The 15,059-nt window shown below is 48.3% G+C and overlaps 1 protein-coding gene across 1 annotated transcript in view; it reads right to left on the bottom strand.

Annotated features, from left to right (window-relative positions):
• The window catches only part of C1rl (complement C1r subcomponent like), a 29,185-nt gene extending 21,290 nt beyond the window's left edge, over nt 1–7,895 (bottom strand). Inside the window, exon 1 of the mRNA XM_051155652.1 lies at nt 7,597–7,895. Within this exon, the coding sequence (XP_051011609.1) occupies nt 7,597–7,895 (299 nt within the window). The remainder of the gene's footprint in view (nt 1–7,596) is intronic.
• Between the last annotated feature and the right edge of the window lie 7,164 nt (nt 7,896–15,059).

Raw genomic sequence — 15,059 nt, 5'->3', positions numbered from 1 at the left:
TTCCCCACTCTCCCCCTTTTTTCTGGCTGGGATAAAATCCAAGGCCTGGCACATTCTCAATAAGTGCCCAGTACTGAGCTACATCACCAGCCCTTTTCTGTTAGTTTGTTTTGAAATAGGGTCTCGATGTGTAGCTCAGGCTAGCTGTGACTTCTTAGCATCATGAGTGCTGGGATTGTAGGCAGGTACCTGTTCTAATGCCATCTTGGGGGGAGTGAGCCCCTCTGGACAGGCTCCTAGGGACCACTGAAACCTATTTCTTCCTGTAACTATTAGGGTCACACAGAGTTCCTGAGAAGCCAGAGGTTGTTCATACCTGCAGGGTGACAGTCATTTTGGCCCCCCTCCCCCCCTACCACCAACCTGTCAGAAAGAAAGCAGCTATGGCTATGGTGAGGAATCCTTCAACAGCTGGCCTTGTCCTCTTGTCCTTGACAGTCTGCAGGGGCCCATCTGCATTCTATTCCTGAGCTGCTGGTCAGTCACTAAGAGACGCGGGAACCTGAGTGCCCAGGCTAGCCCCTTAGACAAGATGTCCTTGGGACTCTTTTATAGAAGAGAAATGAAAAGGCTTTGAAAGGTAGACTCCTGAGCAGGTGTCAGAACCCACAGCTGTCTTGCATGGGTCTAAGGGGTATTTTGGGACACACTGTTCTGATTTAAATGGGACTTTGGGGTTTCCTGGGGCAGAAGGTTTTTACTTTAAAAACAGAAGAAGTCCTGGGAGAAATCAGAACGGGCACTCATCCTGTGTGGCTAGGAGCTGAAGTACTGGCTGGGGGCTGGTTGGAAAGACACAGGGAGTTAAGAGGAGAAAGAGACGGGGCCAACATGTGCTGGTCAGTCCCTGTGGTGAGGGACCTAATATGAACATGAGGGTACAGTTTACTCCCACCCTGGTGCTAAGGCCAAAGTTTGTGTCTGGGTAAAGGGGAGGAAGCCTCCGGGGCTCGCGACTGGCAGGGGAGCTTGGTGGCTGTGTGTGCAGCTGGTAACTGATGACCCTATGCTCTGAGGAGGAACAAGTATGTCTCTCCTCTGCCTTCATCACCACCTCCCTCCCCTTCTCCAGCTGGTAGAGACATGAATGTGGAGTTTCCTCAGTAGCTTCTTTCCGGACCAAGAGAAGCAGAGGATCATGAGGTACACAGTGAGACACTGTCTCAAAAAATGCAACAGAAGTGGCCATGGTGGCACACGATTGTAACTCCAACACATGGGAAGGAAGTGCTGGAAGATCAAGATTTCAAGCACACCCTTACATACACAGAGGCCACAAGCCTGGCCTATATAAAACCTGTCTCAAAACCCACAAACAAACAAGCAAACACCAAGCATACTGACTGCCAGCGTACATGTTTTTAGTTCTAGGTTTTGGGAGGCGGTGGCAGGCTGATCTCTGTGAGTTTGAGGCTAACCTGGTTTAGGCCACCCAGGACTACATAGTGAGACCCTGTTTTAACAAAACAAAGCAAAACAAAACAAGAAGAAAGAGGGGAAAGGAAAGAAAACAAATGCATGACTGTAATCGCTTAATAGAACAAAGCAGAGGCAGAGGAGAAGCCCGTGAGGTCGAAAAAAAGTGGAAATAACAAGAGTCTTACCCAAAGAACAGAGAAAACATTTTAAAAAATGAGCAGAAACTCAAGGGCCCGTTGGAAAATGTAAGGCTTCTGAATCCTTATGCCCCTGTAACTTCAAGAGGAGATGGAGTTATACAGAAGAATCCTGTGAAGAAGTAATGGCATACTCCACTGATACAGAATCCCTGTTTACTGAGGCATTAGTCACTACAGCCAAGATATGGAATCAGGTTAGAGGACCATCAGCAGGCCAATAGGACATGCAACACATAGTGGTGTTTTATTCAGACAAAAGGAGGAGGAGGACGGGGAGGAGCAGAAGGAGGAGGAGCAGGAGGGGGATGAGCAGGAGGAGTAGGAAGAGGAGGAGGAGGAGCAGGAGGAGGGGGAGGGGGAGCAGGAGGAGGAGAAGTAGGAGTAGGAGCAGGAGGAAGAACAGGAGGAGGAGCAAGAGGAGGAGAAACAGGAGGAGGAGGAGCAGGAGGGGGAGGAGGAGCAGGAGGGGGAGCAAAAAGGGGAGGAGGAGCAGGAGGAGGAGGAGGAAATGAATAGAAGTAGAGATCATCATGTTAAACAAAACAAAGCAGACCCAGAAAGACAAATAAATGCACGTTTTCTCTCATGGGAGGAATCTAGATTAAAGAAGAAGCGGATGGGGCATGGACACAGAAAGGAGATTATTTGTCAGGGGAAGGGAACCTGCAGAGGTGGGACTGAGAAGAAGAGAAGAAAAAGGGTGCGTGAATCTGAGCAAAGTACAGTGATATAAATCAAACCCGTTGTTTTGCATGCTAACTAGAAAAATGAAAAGTAAACTGTGGCCAATCCTTTCCTAGCTTGAGGGAGAGATGTGTTTTCAGATTCAAGAAGCTCAGTAAACCAAAAGCAGAATCAAAAATTAAAAAATAAAGTCAACTGGAAAGAGGAAGGAAAAGTCTAGAAAGTAGGCAGAGAGGACTAAGGTTAGAGAGCTTGCTCAGCACATGCTAGCCCTGGGTTCAAACCCCAAGGCCAAAAATGAACAAATGAATGAATGGATGAATGAACAAATGAAGTCCCCTAAAGAAGCCAGAAAAAAAAGACTCACCGCATACAGAGGACATTTTTTTTGATGACTTCAGTGTTTTCTTCTCAGAAACAACATAGAACATAAAGATCATCTTAATGCTGTTACAAAAAGAGCTTGTTGATATAAAGAGTGCCTGTAATTCAAGCCCGTGTGTGTGTGTGGTGTGTGTATGTGTGTGTGTGTGTGTGTGTGTGTGAGCACGGACATACGCACACATTCTCAGGTGCCTGCAGAGGCCAGCAGAGGGCATCAGAGCCCCTGTTGTTAGAGTTCTAGGGGGCTGTGGGTCATCAGTGTGGGTGCTGGCACATGAGCAGGATCCTCTGGAGGAGCAGCGAGCATTCTTAACTATCTCTCCAGCTCCAAGCTTTTCTTCCTAGTGTCTGTAAAACACATATAGTCATTTAGGGCAAAACCACACCACTGTTTGGCATGCCTTAGGGCTAAGTGGACAGAGCCTTTGAAGACTGGGAGTCAAGGCTTCCCATGTGTAGCTGCGGAAACCTTAGGAGGTCCTTCAGAACTTTTCTCTGGGTCTTCCCACAAAAGGTCTTTTTGAGGTCTTCCACAGAAACCTCAAGATGTTGTTTTCTATTCTCTCATTTCTCATGAGCATACAGTGGAGCACGTTGGAGGTCACGGGCATGTGATGACTCACTCATTCCGAGATAACCAAGGGAATACATGTGGCATATTTTTTGGATTTTAAAATCTTCCATTGGAATTTCCATCCCAATAGCTTTGACTAGACAGAACTTACATAAGCAAAAGCTCTTTGGGGTTCTCAGGAGTTTTTAGGGTATGAAGTGTGAGATGAGCCACCTGACATCAGCAGGGGACCTGGGGCCAAGGAAAGACACAGCTAAAAGGAATGGTGTCCCAGCTAAAGAGGACTTCTGAACCCCAAGCTTGTTTAGTCGGAGAGACCTGTTTCTGACAGAGAGAACATATTGTCACTCTTCCTGCACTGTGACTAATGCCTGACACAAATGCACTGGAGGTAGGAAGGGTTCAGTTTCCAGGAAGAGCAGGTCAGGCACGGTGGCCGGTGGCCGCAGTGGCCACCAGCCGATGGGTGATAGGGGGATTTAATGACTCAGTGATTTTCACCTTTATGCTCTTTACCCTGTGCAGGCGCCCCCAGCCCTCAGGAAAGTGGCACCCACATCCAGGGTGGGTCTTCCCTCTTTATTATACCCAGAGGCACATCTCTGTGTGAGTCACTGAGGAGCCCAGCCTCTCCGCACAGCTGTATGGGATTATCCGGATCCAGTGTCTAAGAACAACTGTGAGTGGCAGCCATCTTCAACCTGAGACAAGCTCCTCACTAGAACCTGAGGAGATTAGAGTGCTACACCAACCCGGGACCTCTGGCCCACGGAGGAACTACGACAAGTTAGTCTCCGTTAGTCCCTGATACTTTGTTACCACAGTTCAAACCACGGAGTGCGTGGTTAATGTGCTGGGCTGTGTTCCTTCCAGCTGTTCGAGGTGATCAATTGGGTTGTTGTTGTCTGTGTAAATTACATAAGAAATAAAATCTGAGTTATTTTATGTGAAAGAGACACTTATGAGGAATTTTCTTGATTTATTAATTGATGCAGGAAGAGCCATTTTTGTCTGTTTCTCTGTCTGTTTGTCTGTCACCTACCTATGTATCTATTTATTTTGAGACAGGATCTCACCCTATATCCATGGCTTTCTTAGAACTCACTGTGTAGACCAGGCTGAACTTGAACTCACAAAGATCCACCTGCCTCTGCTTTCTCGGTGCTGAGATTAAAGGCCTAGGCACACCCATCTTGACTGTGGGGGAGACTGTTCCCTGGGCTTGGGTTTTGGACTGTATAAAAAGAAGGAATGCTTGTGAGGAGCACAGAAACGTCATTGTTCTGTGTTCTGACTGTGAATGCGACAGGAACAGCTGTTCCGAGCTCCTGTGGCCTTGACCTGGCCACCATGATGGACTACACCCTTGAACTGTGGGCTGGAATGAGTCTCCTTCAAGTTGCTCTTGTTTGGGGAATCTGTCACAGTAACCAGAAAACAGATGGAGACATTCTTCCACATGATTCTAAACTCAGTCGAGGTCACTGTCACAATGACCTATTGGACCACCTTAACTTGCTGGGGGCCCGCAGGTCTCCCGGGACACAAGCCTTCCAATGGGCTCAGCTTCAGGAAAACTGGGAGGGAGTTGCTGATCATTTCATTCTAACACGTCATTCTGATGTCCTTTCCCTTAGCCAGATGTCACACTGGCCTCCCAAGTCAGGAATCTTGAAAATAATGTGACCCCCACTTGGGGGGTGAGGTATGTTTAATACTCATTATTAATGAGGGACCTAATAAATTAAAAAAATATCTCTATACATGTGTATGTGCTGACCTAGAAAGGTCAGAAGTGGGTGTCCGATACCATGGAAGTGGAGTTATGGACCACTATGTAGGTGCTGGGAAACCCTGCTCCTCAGCAAAAGCAGCAAGTGTTCTTAACAGCCGAGCCATCGCTCTAGTCGTGAGGAACTTTTCCACCTTAGACTTAACCTTGGAGAGCTGAGTGAGTCGGGACAGTGGGCTCCAGAGACCAGGCCTATGAGTAAGCCAAACTGATATCCTGTCCTCCCCTCTGATGTCCCCCCTCACCCCGCCCGCCCCGCAATGTTCCCTCTCACCTTCTAAGTTTGTTTCTGGGTCTATTGACTTTTGTTTCTCATTAACTGAGAGGGGCAAAGGGCACGGGCATGGGCATGGAGGGGGGAGGGGGATGGAGGAAAGCGGAGAGGATACGTGGGGTTAAGCCTAGAAAGAGCACAAGCACATTTAGTTTTGGTTTTTTAGCTCTGAAAAACCACGTTCGTGCTGCCACCTGCTGTTCTGTGCGGGGATGGCACAGGAGAAAGGGCTTGGGTGTTCCTGGGCGGGGTTTTCTGTCGCTTTCACTGGGAGAGAAGCTTTGCAACAGCAAAGGGCAATAGACTTGGTGGAGAGGCGCTAGGGACAGTGCTGACTGCTCTACCCTACGCCGTTTTTTTATGTTTGTTTGTTTATTCTTTTTGGGGAAAGAAGCATTGTGTGTGTGTGTGTGTGTGTGTGTGTGTGTGTGTGTGTGTGTGATGCCACATAGCATATGTGTGGAAGTCAGAAGACAATTCCAGGCAGTTGCTTCTCTCTTTCTACCATGTGGGTCTTGATATCACTCAAGCTCTCAGGTTTGGTGGAGAGCGCTATTACTCAGCTGAGCCATTGCACCAGCTCAGTCGGCTTTTCCTTTCCAAGCCTTGCCTCCAAGCCAGGACCCTCCTTGACTCCTGGGTCCAGGACCAGGGTTGAAGGGAGATCCGGGATAGCATCAGAGGGCAAGGATGGCTCCGGTCAGTCTGGCTGCGGGCTTAGGAGACAGGGGTCAGGCTGTGGGAGTGTGTGTGTGTGTCTCTGACGACTTTGTTCTTCGTACTGTCCCACCCGCCAATTACTGGTCATAGACACTCACAGCAGGATCCAAATCAACCCCCAAAAATCCAGCCATGAGTCCAAGCTTTTAAGCCCACCCCCACCCCCTACTGCCACCATCTACAGCTAATGACACCCTCCCTTTCTGAAACCTTTTCAAAGACTGAGCCCTCTGAGGAATCTGTCTGTCTGTCCTGGCGGGTTCTTCCTTCCTTACTGTGTTCTCCAGCGCCAGCCTCATTCCGCCCTGTTCGTCTGCTCTCATGCGTTACACTCTCACTATTAATCTTATAGGGTCCCAAATATTTCTCCTCACACTTGCCCAATTACCTTCCCCTCCCCCCACCGTCATTGCCGTTCCCTTCAGTCACGGGAGATCAAAGACTGGTGCACCACAGCTGTAAAGGGGGTGGGTCCAAGCCTCGTTCAACAGGTTTATGCCAAGGCACCACTACCCAGAAGCTTCGAGACTGCCTCCAATGTGCGCAGTGTCTCTGTGCTGCCGAAGTCCTCCTCCGTAGAACGCAGAGCAATGAAGCTCCCACTAAAGAGCTGTTGAGAGGATTAAATGAGTTAATAACCTAAGTAATTTAGGAGATGCCTGGTCTTTAGGTGAACAGTAAACTTCATTACGAGTTTATGGAGGTAAGAGAGAAAAATGGTTAGCTCAGTGGCTCCCAACCAGAAGCAATACTCAATCTATAGAGATTAAAAAAAAAAAAAAAAAAAAAAAAAGTAGTGGTGGTGGTGAGGAAATACTACTGCCACCTAGTGGGTTGAGACCAGCGATGCACTCTGATTTATACCTCTGGTAACAGTTACCTGACCTGAAGTGACAACGCTGCCCAGGTTGAGAAACCTGGGGTTAGGCGTTCAGTTCCAACTTGCCTAGGCTCAAATTCCAAATTTCTTTTTTATTTTATATATAGCCTTTAGTAAATGACTGAAAATTGCTCTTTAGTTTCCTTAACTGTAAAACGGAGACAGATAAAGGCAATGCATCACACACACACACACACACCAGGCACACAGCAGACAACAATCTTGAATCTTAAACTGTTGCCCCTCCCTCCTGCCTCTACCTGTCAGGTGTGCACCACTGGGCCGTGCTGTGGCAGGGCTCTTTTTAAAAGATTTATTTTTATTTATGCAGTGGTGGCGGCGGCAAGGAGAGCACAGGATCTTCTGGAGTTTCAGTTATGAGTAGCCGTACATCACTGGACATGGGTGCTGGAAATTGTACTTGGGTCCTCTGGGAGAGCAACAGGAGCAGCAAAAGCACTTAACCCAGAGCCACCTCTAATCCCGGCGACAGGGTTCTTAAGTAGCGTTCGTGGCCAGCCGCCGTTATTATTACTTGCCACCTTACGTTACGTCTCCTCCTCTGGGAGACCTTGCTAACTCAGGGTGACACCATTTCTCTTGTGCTTATTGGATACAAGAGCATATCTTAACTATGACACCCACCTGTCCCTTGTCTGTCTTTCTCACAGGTCTGGGAGCCCCTTGAGGGACGGACTTTGTCCTGCAGATTTCAGCATCCTCAGGACTAAGTGCAGAATCTGGTACATCAGGTATGAGTTACATCTTTGGGAGGGTGTGGCCAGAGCAGAGCAGGGAAGTAGGTAGCAAGCATTGACCTTGTTGAGGGAGGTGGAGCAGTTGCTGGGGAGGTAGGCTAGGATCTGGGTGGTAGTGGAGCAGGTGATGGATGATGTGGGCACAGCCATGCTCCATTTGTGATTCCATAGTGCGAGTTCTAACCGGCAATCTGTGCCTTTCATCTCCATTATTGGGCACTATTACAATTGGTATGTAAACATTCCTCATAGGTTCATGTGTTTGAAACCATGGTCTCCAGCAATGGTGCAGTCTGGGGAGACTGTGGAACCTTTGGGATGTGTGGATTCGCTAGCAGAAGTGGGATGGCTAGGGGTCGGAGGCTGGTAGAGTATATCTGTTATGATTAATAAAAAGAAAATAAGATGATAAGATAATAAGATGTCAGGCGACAGATAGTATATTATATGAGGTTTATTAAATGAGCATGGGGGGAGAAGGAAAGGAGGAAGGGGCACCCCAAAGATGGAGATGGAGACAGAGGAAGAGAGGGGAGAGTGAGGAAGAGTAAGAGGGAAGGGCGAGGTAGGACTGTCCTTTTATATAGCTTTGGACAGGGCCATGCCCCCACGGCAGGTAAGCAATGACATCACAGGTAGGCCGACTGAAGCAGAACCCTAACAATATCGGTTTCTGTTCCTCACCTGAAAGCTCTGAGTGCTCTGCTTTTCAGTCTCCCAAGATGTGAACAGACGGCGCCACAAGCTCCCGCTGCCACAGACTAAACCTCCACGCCTTCCTCACCACAATGGATTCATACGCCCTGAACCCACAAGCCAAAATAAAGTCTCTGTAAGTTGTCAGGAGTTTTGTCCTAGTGACTAGAAATCACCAGTCACTTCTTTATCGACGGGAACCTTATTTTTCTTTTTTAAAGATTTATTTATTTTTTAAGAGGGCACCGGATCTCATTATAGATGGTTGTGAACCATGGTGTGGTTGCTGGGAATTGAACTCAGGACCTCCGGAAGAACAGGCAGTGCTCTTAACCTCTGAGCCACCTCTCCAGCCCATGGGAACCTTATCTTCTGTTGGAAGGAACAGTCCTGTGAGTAGATGAGTAGGTGGCCCAGCTGCTCCTCACTGGGCCTCTCTCATTTGGTAACGGGGTCCTGGTAGGTGGTTGACAGCAAAAGGTTCCTGTTGCCACAGCACAAGAGCACACATGCGTGAGAGGGACGGGGAGCTGCCTGAAATGCTGGACACTCATTTTACCAGTTACCTGGGGAGTGGGGTGGGGTATGGGTCCACTAACGTCACTGGGACAGGAGGAGCTTGCAGAGGGAGGGAATGTGCCCCCTCCCCAACCCCACTCTTCTCAAAAGTCCAGAAAGCGTAAAGTTTGGGGTTTTAGTAAGGATGGACGAGAGGGCTGTGAGAAGAGAGAGGCCAGTGGCCTTTTGTGGTTGGATGGGTTTTTATTATTCCAAGTCATCTCTGGCCCACTCTTTTACTGATTTGGTAAATATTGAGGCTAGGACTGAGTCACTTGAGATGGAATCCAAATATTAGTTATCTGTTGTGTAACACGTTGTCCCTTTCCTCTGTTTAAAGCAGGTATCACGTGTGATTTCACACAGTTGTTGGAGTCAGGCATCAGGAACTGGTAGAAGGGTGGTCTAGCCTCAGGGCCCCTCACAGGCTTCAGCTGTGCTCAGGCCTTTAGGCACTCAAGAGCTTGCTTGGGCAGGTCTGCTTCCAGGGTGTGGGGTGAGGTCTCAGCTCCTTGACACACGGCCCTCTCCATAGGACACTTGGGAGTCAGAGTGTTATGCAAGACCCAAGATTAAAAAAAAAAAAAAGCAAGGTCAGAGGTCAGAGTTCCTTTTTAACCCTGTTAGTTACTCTTATCACCATGATAAAATGGCTACAGAAAGGACTTAACAGAGGAAACCTTTACATGACTCTGAGTTTCTGAGGGATTCAGTTCACCGTGGCTCAGAAAGTGCAGAGATGTGGGCTAACCTGTGCTGGTGGGAGCAAGAGGCAGTGGTGTGGGTTAGCCTATCTATAGGCCCGGCTAGCAATCAATCAAGACACAGACACTTGTTATATTTTAAGATAGCCTTAGTTAACCTGGGGCAGGGCAGATATCAATCCTCTAAACTGCCTCCCATAGTGGGGCAGGCATGGGATCCCTGTCTCAATCCCATGCCATCTGCTTCTAATAACTTTTATCAAGCTACCTCCCATCCATAATCCCAAATACTTGCTCATGTTCTTCATCTGGGCTGGATTCTCCATCCACGCTGCGGGCCATGTGCTTCTCCTCCATCTAACCCATGGCGGCCTTCCTCTCTTCACTTCAGGTCTCCTTCTCCTGGTGGGGTCCTTCTTCTTCCCAGAATTCCTCTCTCTCCTAGCCCCAACTATTTCCTGCCCTGCCCAGGTGGGATGGCTTTTTATTAAGCAAAAGGTGGGTCAGGCAGCAAGTAGTAATTAACATCAAAATACATCAGATTATCCCGACATTAGCCTGTGCTGGTGGGAGCAAGAGGCAGAGGTGTGGGTTAGCCTGTGCTGGTGGGAGCAAAAGGAGCCTGTTCACAGGGCAGTGGAGCAGGGGCAGAGAAGGCCGGCTTGAGAACAGTGGTGGGTATACCCCTCAAGGCTTCTGCCAGCCACACACAATTTTCTAAAGGCTCTATAAGCAACGCTTCTCAGCCTTCTTAATGCAATGACCCTTTAATGCAGTTCCTCATGTTGTGGTGACCTTCCAACTACAAAATGATTTTCGTTGTTACTTCATAACTGTAATTTTGCTACCATTATGAAATGTAATATAAATCACTGTGTTTTCTGATAGTTTTAGGTGACCCCTGTGAAAGGGTCATTTGACCCTTAAAAGGAACACGACCCACAGGTTGAGAACCACTGTACTATTACAGCCTTTGAAACAGGCTACACACTGGGAGCAAGAGCTAAAAACAAAAGCTAGTGGGGGGAAGCTTCCAGAGTAACCTAGCCTTAGACAGTTTTACTTCCTTTATCTTCTATTTCTTACTCAGACCACCCACCCCCTAAACCCATGCACTGTGGGAAGAGATGGTGTGTGAAGGGATCTTCAAAGACAGATCTTTCAGGAAACATTTCAGCTGGGTGTGGTGGCACAAGCCTTTAACCCCAGCACTTGGGAGGCAGAGGCAGAGGCAGGTGGATCGCTGTGAGTTCGAGGCCAGCCTGATTTACAAAGTGAGTCTAGGACAGCCAAGGCTACACAGAGAAATCCTGTCTCGAAAAACAACAACAAAACAAAACAAAACAAAACAAAAACAAAAACAAAAACAAAACAAACAAACAAACAAAAAAAAAAAACAAAAAAAAAGAAAGAAAGAAAGAAAGAAAAAAAGGAAAAGAAAACATTCCAGAGCTTGGATTGGATAGCTCGAAATGACCCAAAGGAGACCAAACACAAGAGGAGGCGGGCTTACCACATCCCATCGGCTTTGTTTGGACCTTCATCTTGCAGCAAAGACTCTTTAAGTAAAGTAAAGTAAAGGCTCCTTAACGCACTGCCTATGTGGGTAGCTTGTCACCTGGAGGGGTTCTGTTATGCCCTACACATCTCTTCCTCACAAAGACGAGCTCATGGCTGAAGCTGTGTTTGTGCCTCAGCCATTGAGCTGTCTGTTTCTCTGTTCTGTCCCCCACCCCTTTTTTAATGACTTTGGTAAATCGATTCTCAGACAGTCCACCCTGTCCCACCTGTGCAGTGGCTATGGTGGCCTGAATGGGGAGCAGAGTGGTGGTGGGGAGCAAATTCATGGAGAAGGGGCGTTGCCATTCAGCTGTGTGTATGCTCTTTGCCCAGGAGACCCAGAAGATATGTTTTTCGTTTTGTTTTGTTTTTGCCACACTGAAGATGATGATAGTTTCCTTGCAGCTGTGTCAAGGGGATGGAGCAAGCATTTTCCTAAAATAACCAGGAAAAGAGAGAGGAACCCAAGTGGATGGGGGTGGGGGTAGGGGTAGGGGTGAGGGCAGGGAGGGGGGCAGGAATAGAAGGCAGGAGAGCAGATCAGTTGTGGATAGCAGAACTCAGACCTGAAGGAACTTGCTTAGGACCATTCAGTGGGGTCTCAACAGTGACTTGTCTACCTTGGGCCACTTGCCTTGACCAGTGAGGAAGCCATAGTTATTGTTACGAACACAAAGGAAGGAGAAAAGAGGCTGGCGGTCAGCAAGCCTTTAGGACACTGTAATGCACAGACATGTCTACACATGCCACAAATGGAAGTGCCGCGTCCTAGCGTAGCTCCAGGGACTTGACCTCACTGGTGCAGTGGGGAAATGGACGGGCACACAGACAAATGGACAGCTGGCACTGGGTGAACCGGGCTGTCTGACGGAGAAGACTCAGCACCAGAGAAGCACAGTGTGCTTGCTTATTTTACACAGTTGAACAGGGAGGTGAGGTTGCTGCATACAGCTGAATCAAGGGGAAAGGGCTTATGGTATACAGCCTATCCAAGGGTAGTTAACGTCCATAGGAACGGGTCTGTAGGGGAATGGTTCTCAAGCTGTGGGTCGTGACCCCTTTGGATATTGAGTGACCTTTTCATAGAGGTTGCATATCATATGTCCCACATATCAGATATTTCTATTACAATTCATAACAGTAGCAAATTACAATAATGGAAGAGCAATGCAAATAATTTTATGGCTTGGCGGGGGGGGGGGGGTGGTGGTGGTGGTGGCGAGATCACCACAACATGAGGAACTGAATTAAAGAGTTGCAGTAGTAGGAAAGTTGAGAACCACTGTTGTAAGGGATCAGTCTTTAGGCCCAAACCACCTGGGAGGAGAAAGCTATGGTGGGCATTTTCTGCACACAGTTAACATTTGTGTTAGGACCAGGAAGGCTTTGCCATTCCCCATGGGCCCGAGACATTGGAGTCCTTGATACGGCCATGTCTTTGTCAACACCATATGCTTGCTCAGGCTTTCACACACCCAGGCTTTTGTCCACTCTCCTGGCAGAAGACAGGTGTGACAGAGCGAATCATGCAGCCTGTGTGAATTTTTGTGGGAGAAAAGTGTTCGGTGCCCCTTCGCATCGACCCTCTTTAAGTGTCCCCTTAGAGTGAGGGGCAAAGGCACTTGGAAGTATGTACACCCTACTCCATGCGGGTATAATGTCTTTCTTGGGCATGAAAGGGTAAACTATTTTGGGGAGTATGGTCTTGGGGCTCAGGCTGGGGAACAACAATTCTCCATCATCTAGTTTCCCCAGGTGGGGAGCTCTGGAGAGTAACCCCGCTTCTCTGACATCAGTCACTGAGACTGTGGTGTGATGACGTCAGCGGCACGATGACGTCAGTGGCCTCTCAGTATCAGCGTGGATGTCTTGTCCTTATCTGTACAATACATGCTCTGCTTCCAGTTAGGAGAACCCTGGTTATTACAAATTCAAATAGTAATAGCCATGCTTTTCTGTGTACATTCTGTTCCCGGTACACTGCCAAATGACTGTACGTGGAAAACTGACAGAATTCTGGGAGAAGGAAGTTTTCTTGGTATTTCCTCCCGTGACTGGTACACACAGTTATCGGCTGAAGTACCCTCGTTCTTATTGTAGGGCCGGGGTGGAAAGCCAGCCCATCTTGTCCCCTTAGGATCTAGGTGGTCTCTGGTGAGGAAGACAGTTTTCGTCGAGGAGCACAAGTACCTACATAGCTGCTTTTGAGAGCCAAGGGGTAGGAGGGCAAATGGCTGCTTGTTTTGGCTCTTGGTCGGACAACCTGATCTCAGGGTCTGGGGAGCAGAGGTCTAACTTGTCAATGTAGCCACTCCATAGATTATAGAAACAAACGTTCAGTATCCCTAAGTCCCTAGTGACCAAAGCCAACTCCACAGTTTCACATGCCACAGGAAACATCAGGGATTGGACGCACCCTTTCTGTGGTCCTTGACCCTTCTCTTGCCTTTTTTTTTTACTCACATGTTGGTCCCCTTGGCAACCATCTCCTCCTTGTAAGGATGAATAGAGGTCGATTTGAATGAGGGACTCGGTCTTGTGAGGCTGGGTATGTGGGCTTGGGAACGGGGAATGTGTATATATGCATATGTACGGGCTGTGGTACAATAGAGTTTGACTCGGTTGCAGAGTAGCGCTCTCTGCTGCCCACAATGGGAACAGCACCCTATCTTCTTAGAGGCTGGGTGTGTAACTCCTTGGAGTTGCTTCTGGGGCTGCTCAGTCCTGCTCTGGGTGCTGTTTGTTTGTATTTTCTCAGGTGATGGATCTTGGTGAGGTATTCCTGAGTGGAGGGTGGGGGGACTTGTGGTGTGGGTGGCGTAGACCCCTGAGTCATGGTGAGTTCTAAGGGACTAAGTTCTACACTTTAGCTTATCTGACATTCACCATGGAGCCTTCCAGCTCCTTGGATGATCATTGGCTACCTAGGAACATGTTCCTGTGTCGGGAGGAGGCACATAGTAGGATATGGCAGTCCACAGAGGTTTTTCTGAGAGGAGGGCACTCCACTTCCCATTGTACTGAGGATATTTAGAAAGGCTGGAAGAGGATAAAAAATGTCTGGTGTAACTTTGTGTTCTTTTCCAGATTTGTTCTGGGATCAATGTAGGGTCAAGCCTAATTCTTTTTTGTTTGTTTGTTGTTTTTTTTTCAAGACAGGGTTTCTCTGTGTAGCCCCCCTGGACTTGCTTTGTAGACCAGGCTGGCCTCAAACTCACAGAGATCCTCCTGCCTCTGTCTCCCTGAGTGCTTGGATTAAAGGTGTGTGTCACCATTGCCTGGCAAACCTAGTTCTTGGGCAAAGCCTCAGTCATTGTCTTTTATGGGCAAGGGACCTAGCTATTGCAGGAAGAGAAATTGGGAGTGCTCATCTGGTGACAACAGCACCTGCCTCCTTGCCCCTGCTCCCCCCTCCTCCCCCCAAGGAGAATAATGTCACTATATTTCCTGACTGGGCCTTACACTTGTTTCCCCCTCCCTCACTTTCACAAAAGCTAACATTTTGCATGTTGTCCCACAGTGCTCTGCTCTGAGTCAGCCACCATCTTTCTAAGGTCAGTTGTATCTGCTTACACCAGATTGCCACAGCTGGGCTTGTTGACTGTGGACAGTTCCTCATAGAAAGACAGGTGGGGAAGGTCATTGGACCCTCACCTGAGAATCCTACCACGTCTCCCAACCAGCTGTATGCAAGTTTGCCCCAGTTGCACATGGCCTTCTAGGTCTCAGGGAACAGCTAGGGTTGTAAGGCTGGGAGGGAGTGGGAGGAAGTGCCATCTATGCAGCTCTGAGAAAGACATCATTCATGTTGGGTGGAGTCTTTCCAGTGTGGGTGCTTCGGGGTCACCCATGCCCC

Source organism: Acomys russatus, chromosome 13 (genome assembly GCF_903995435.1).
Source record: "Acomys russatus chromosome 13, mAcoRus1.1, whole genome shotgun sequence".
Lineage (NCBI taxonomy): Eukaryota > Metazoa > Chordata > Mammalia > Rodentia > Muridae > Acomys > Acomys russatus.
The sequence above is the reverse complement of the archived record's forward strand: the minus strand, read 5'-3'. Positions and strand labels throughout refer to the sequence as shown.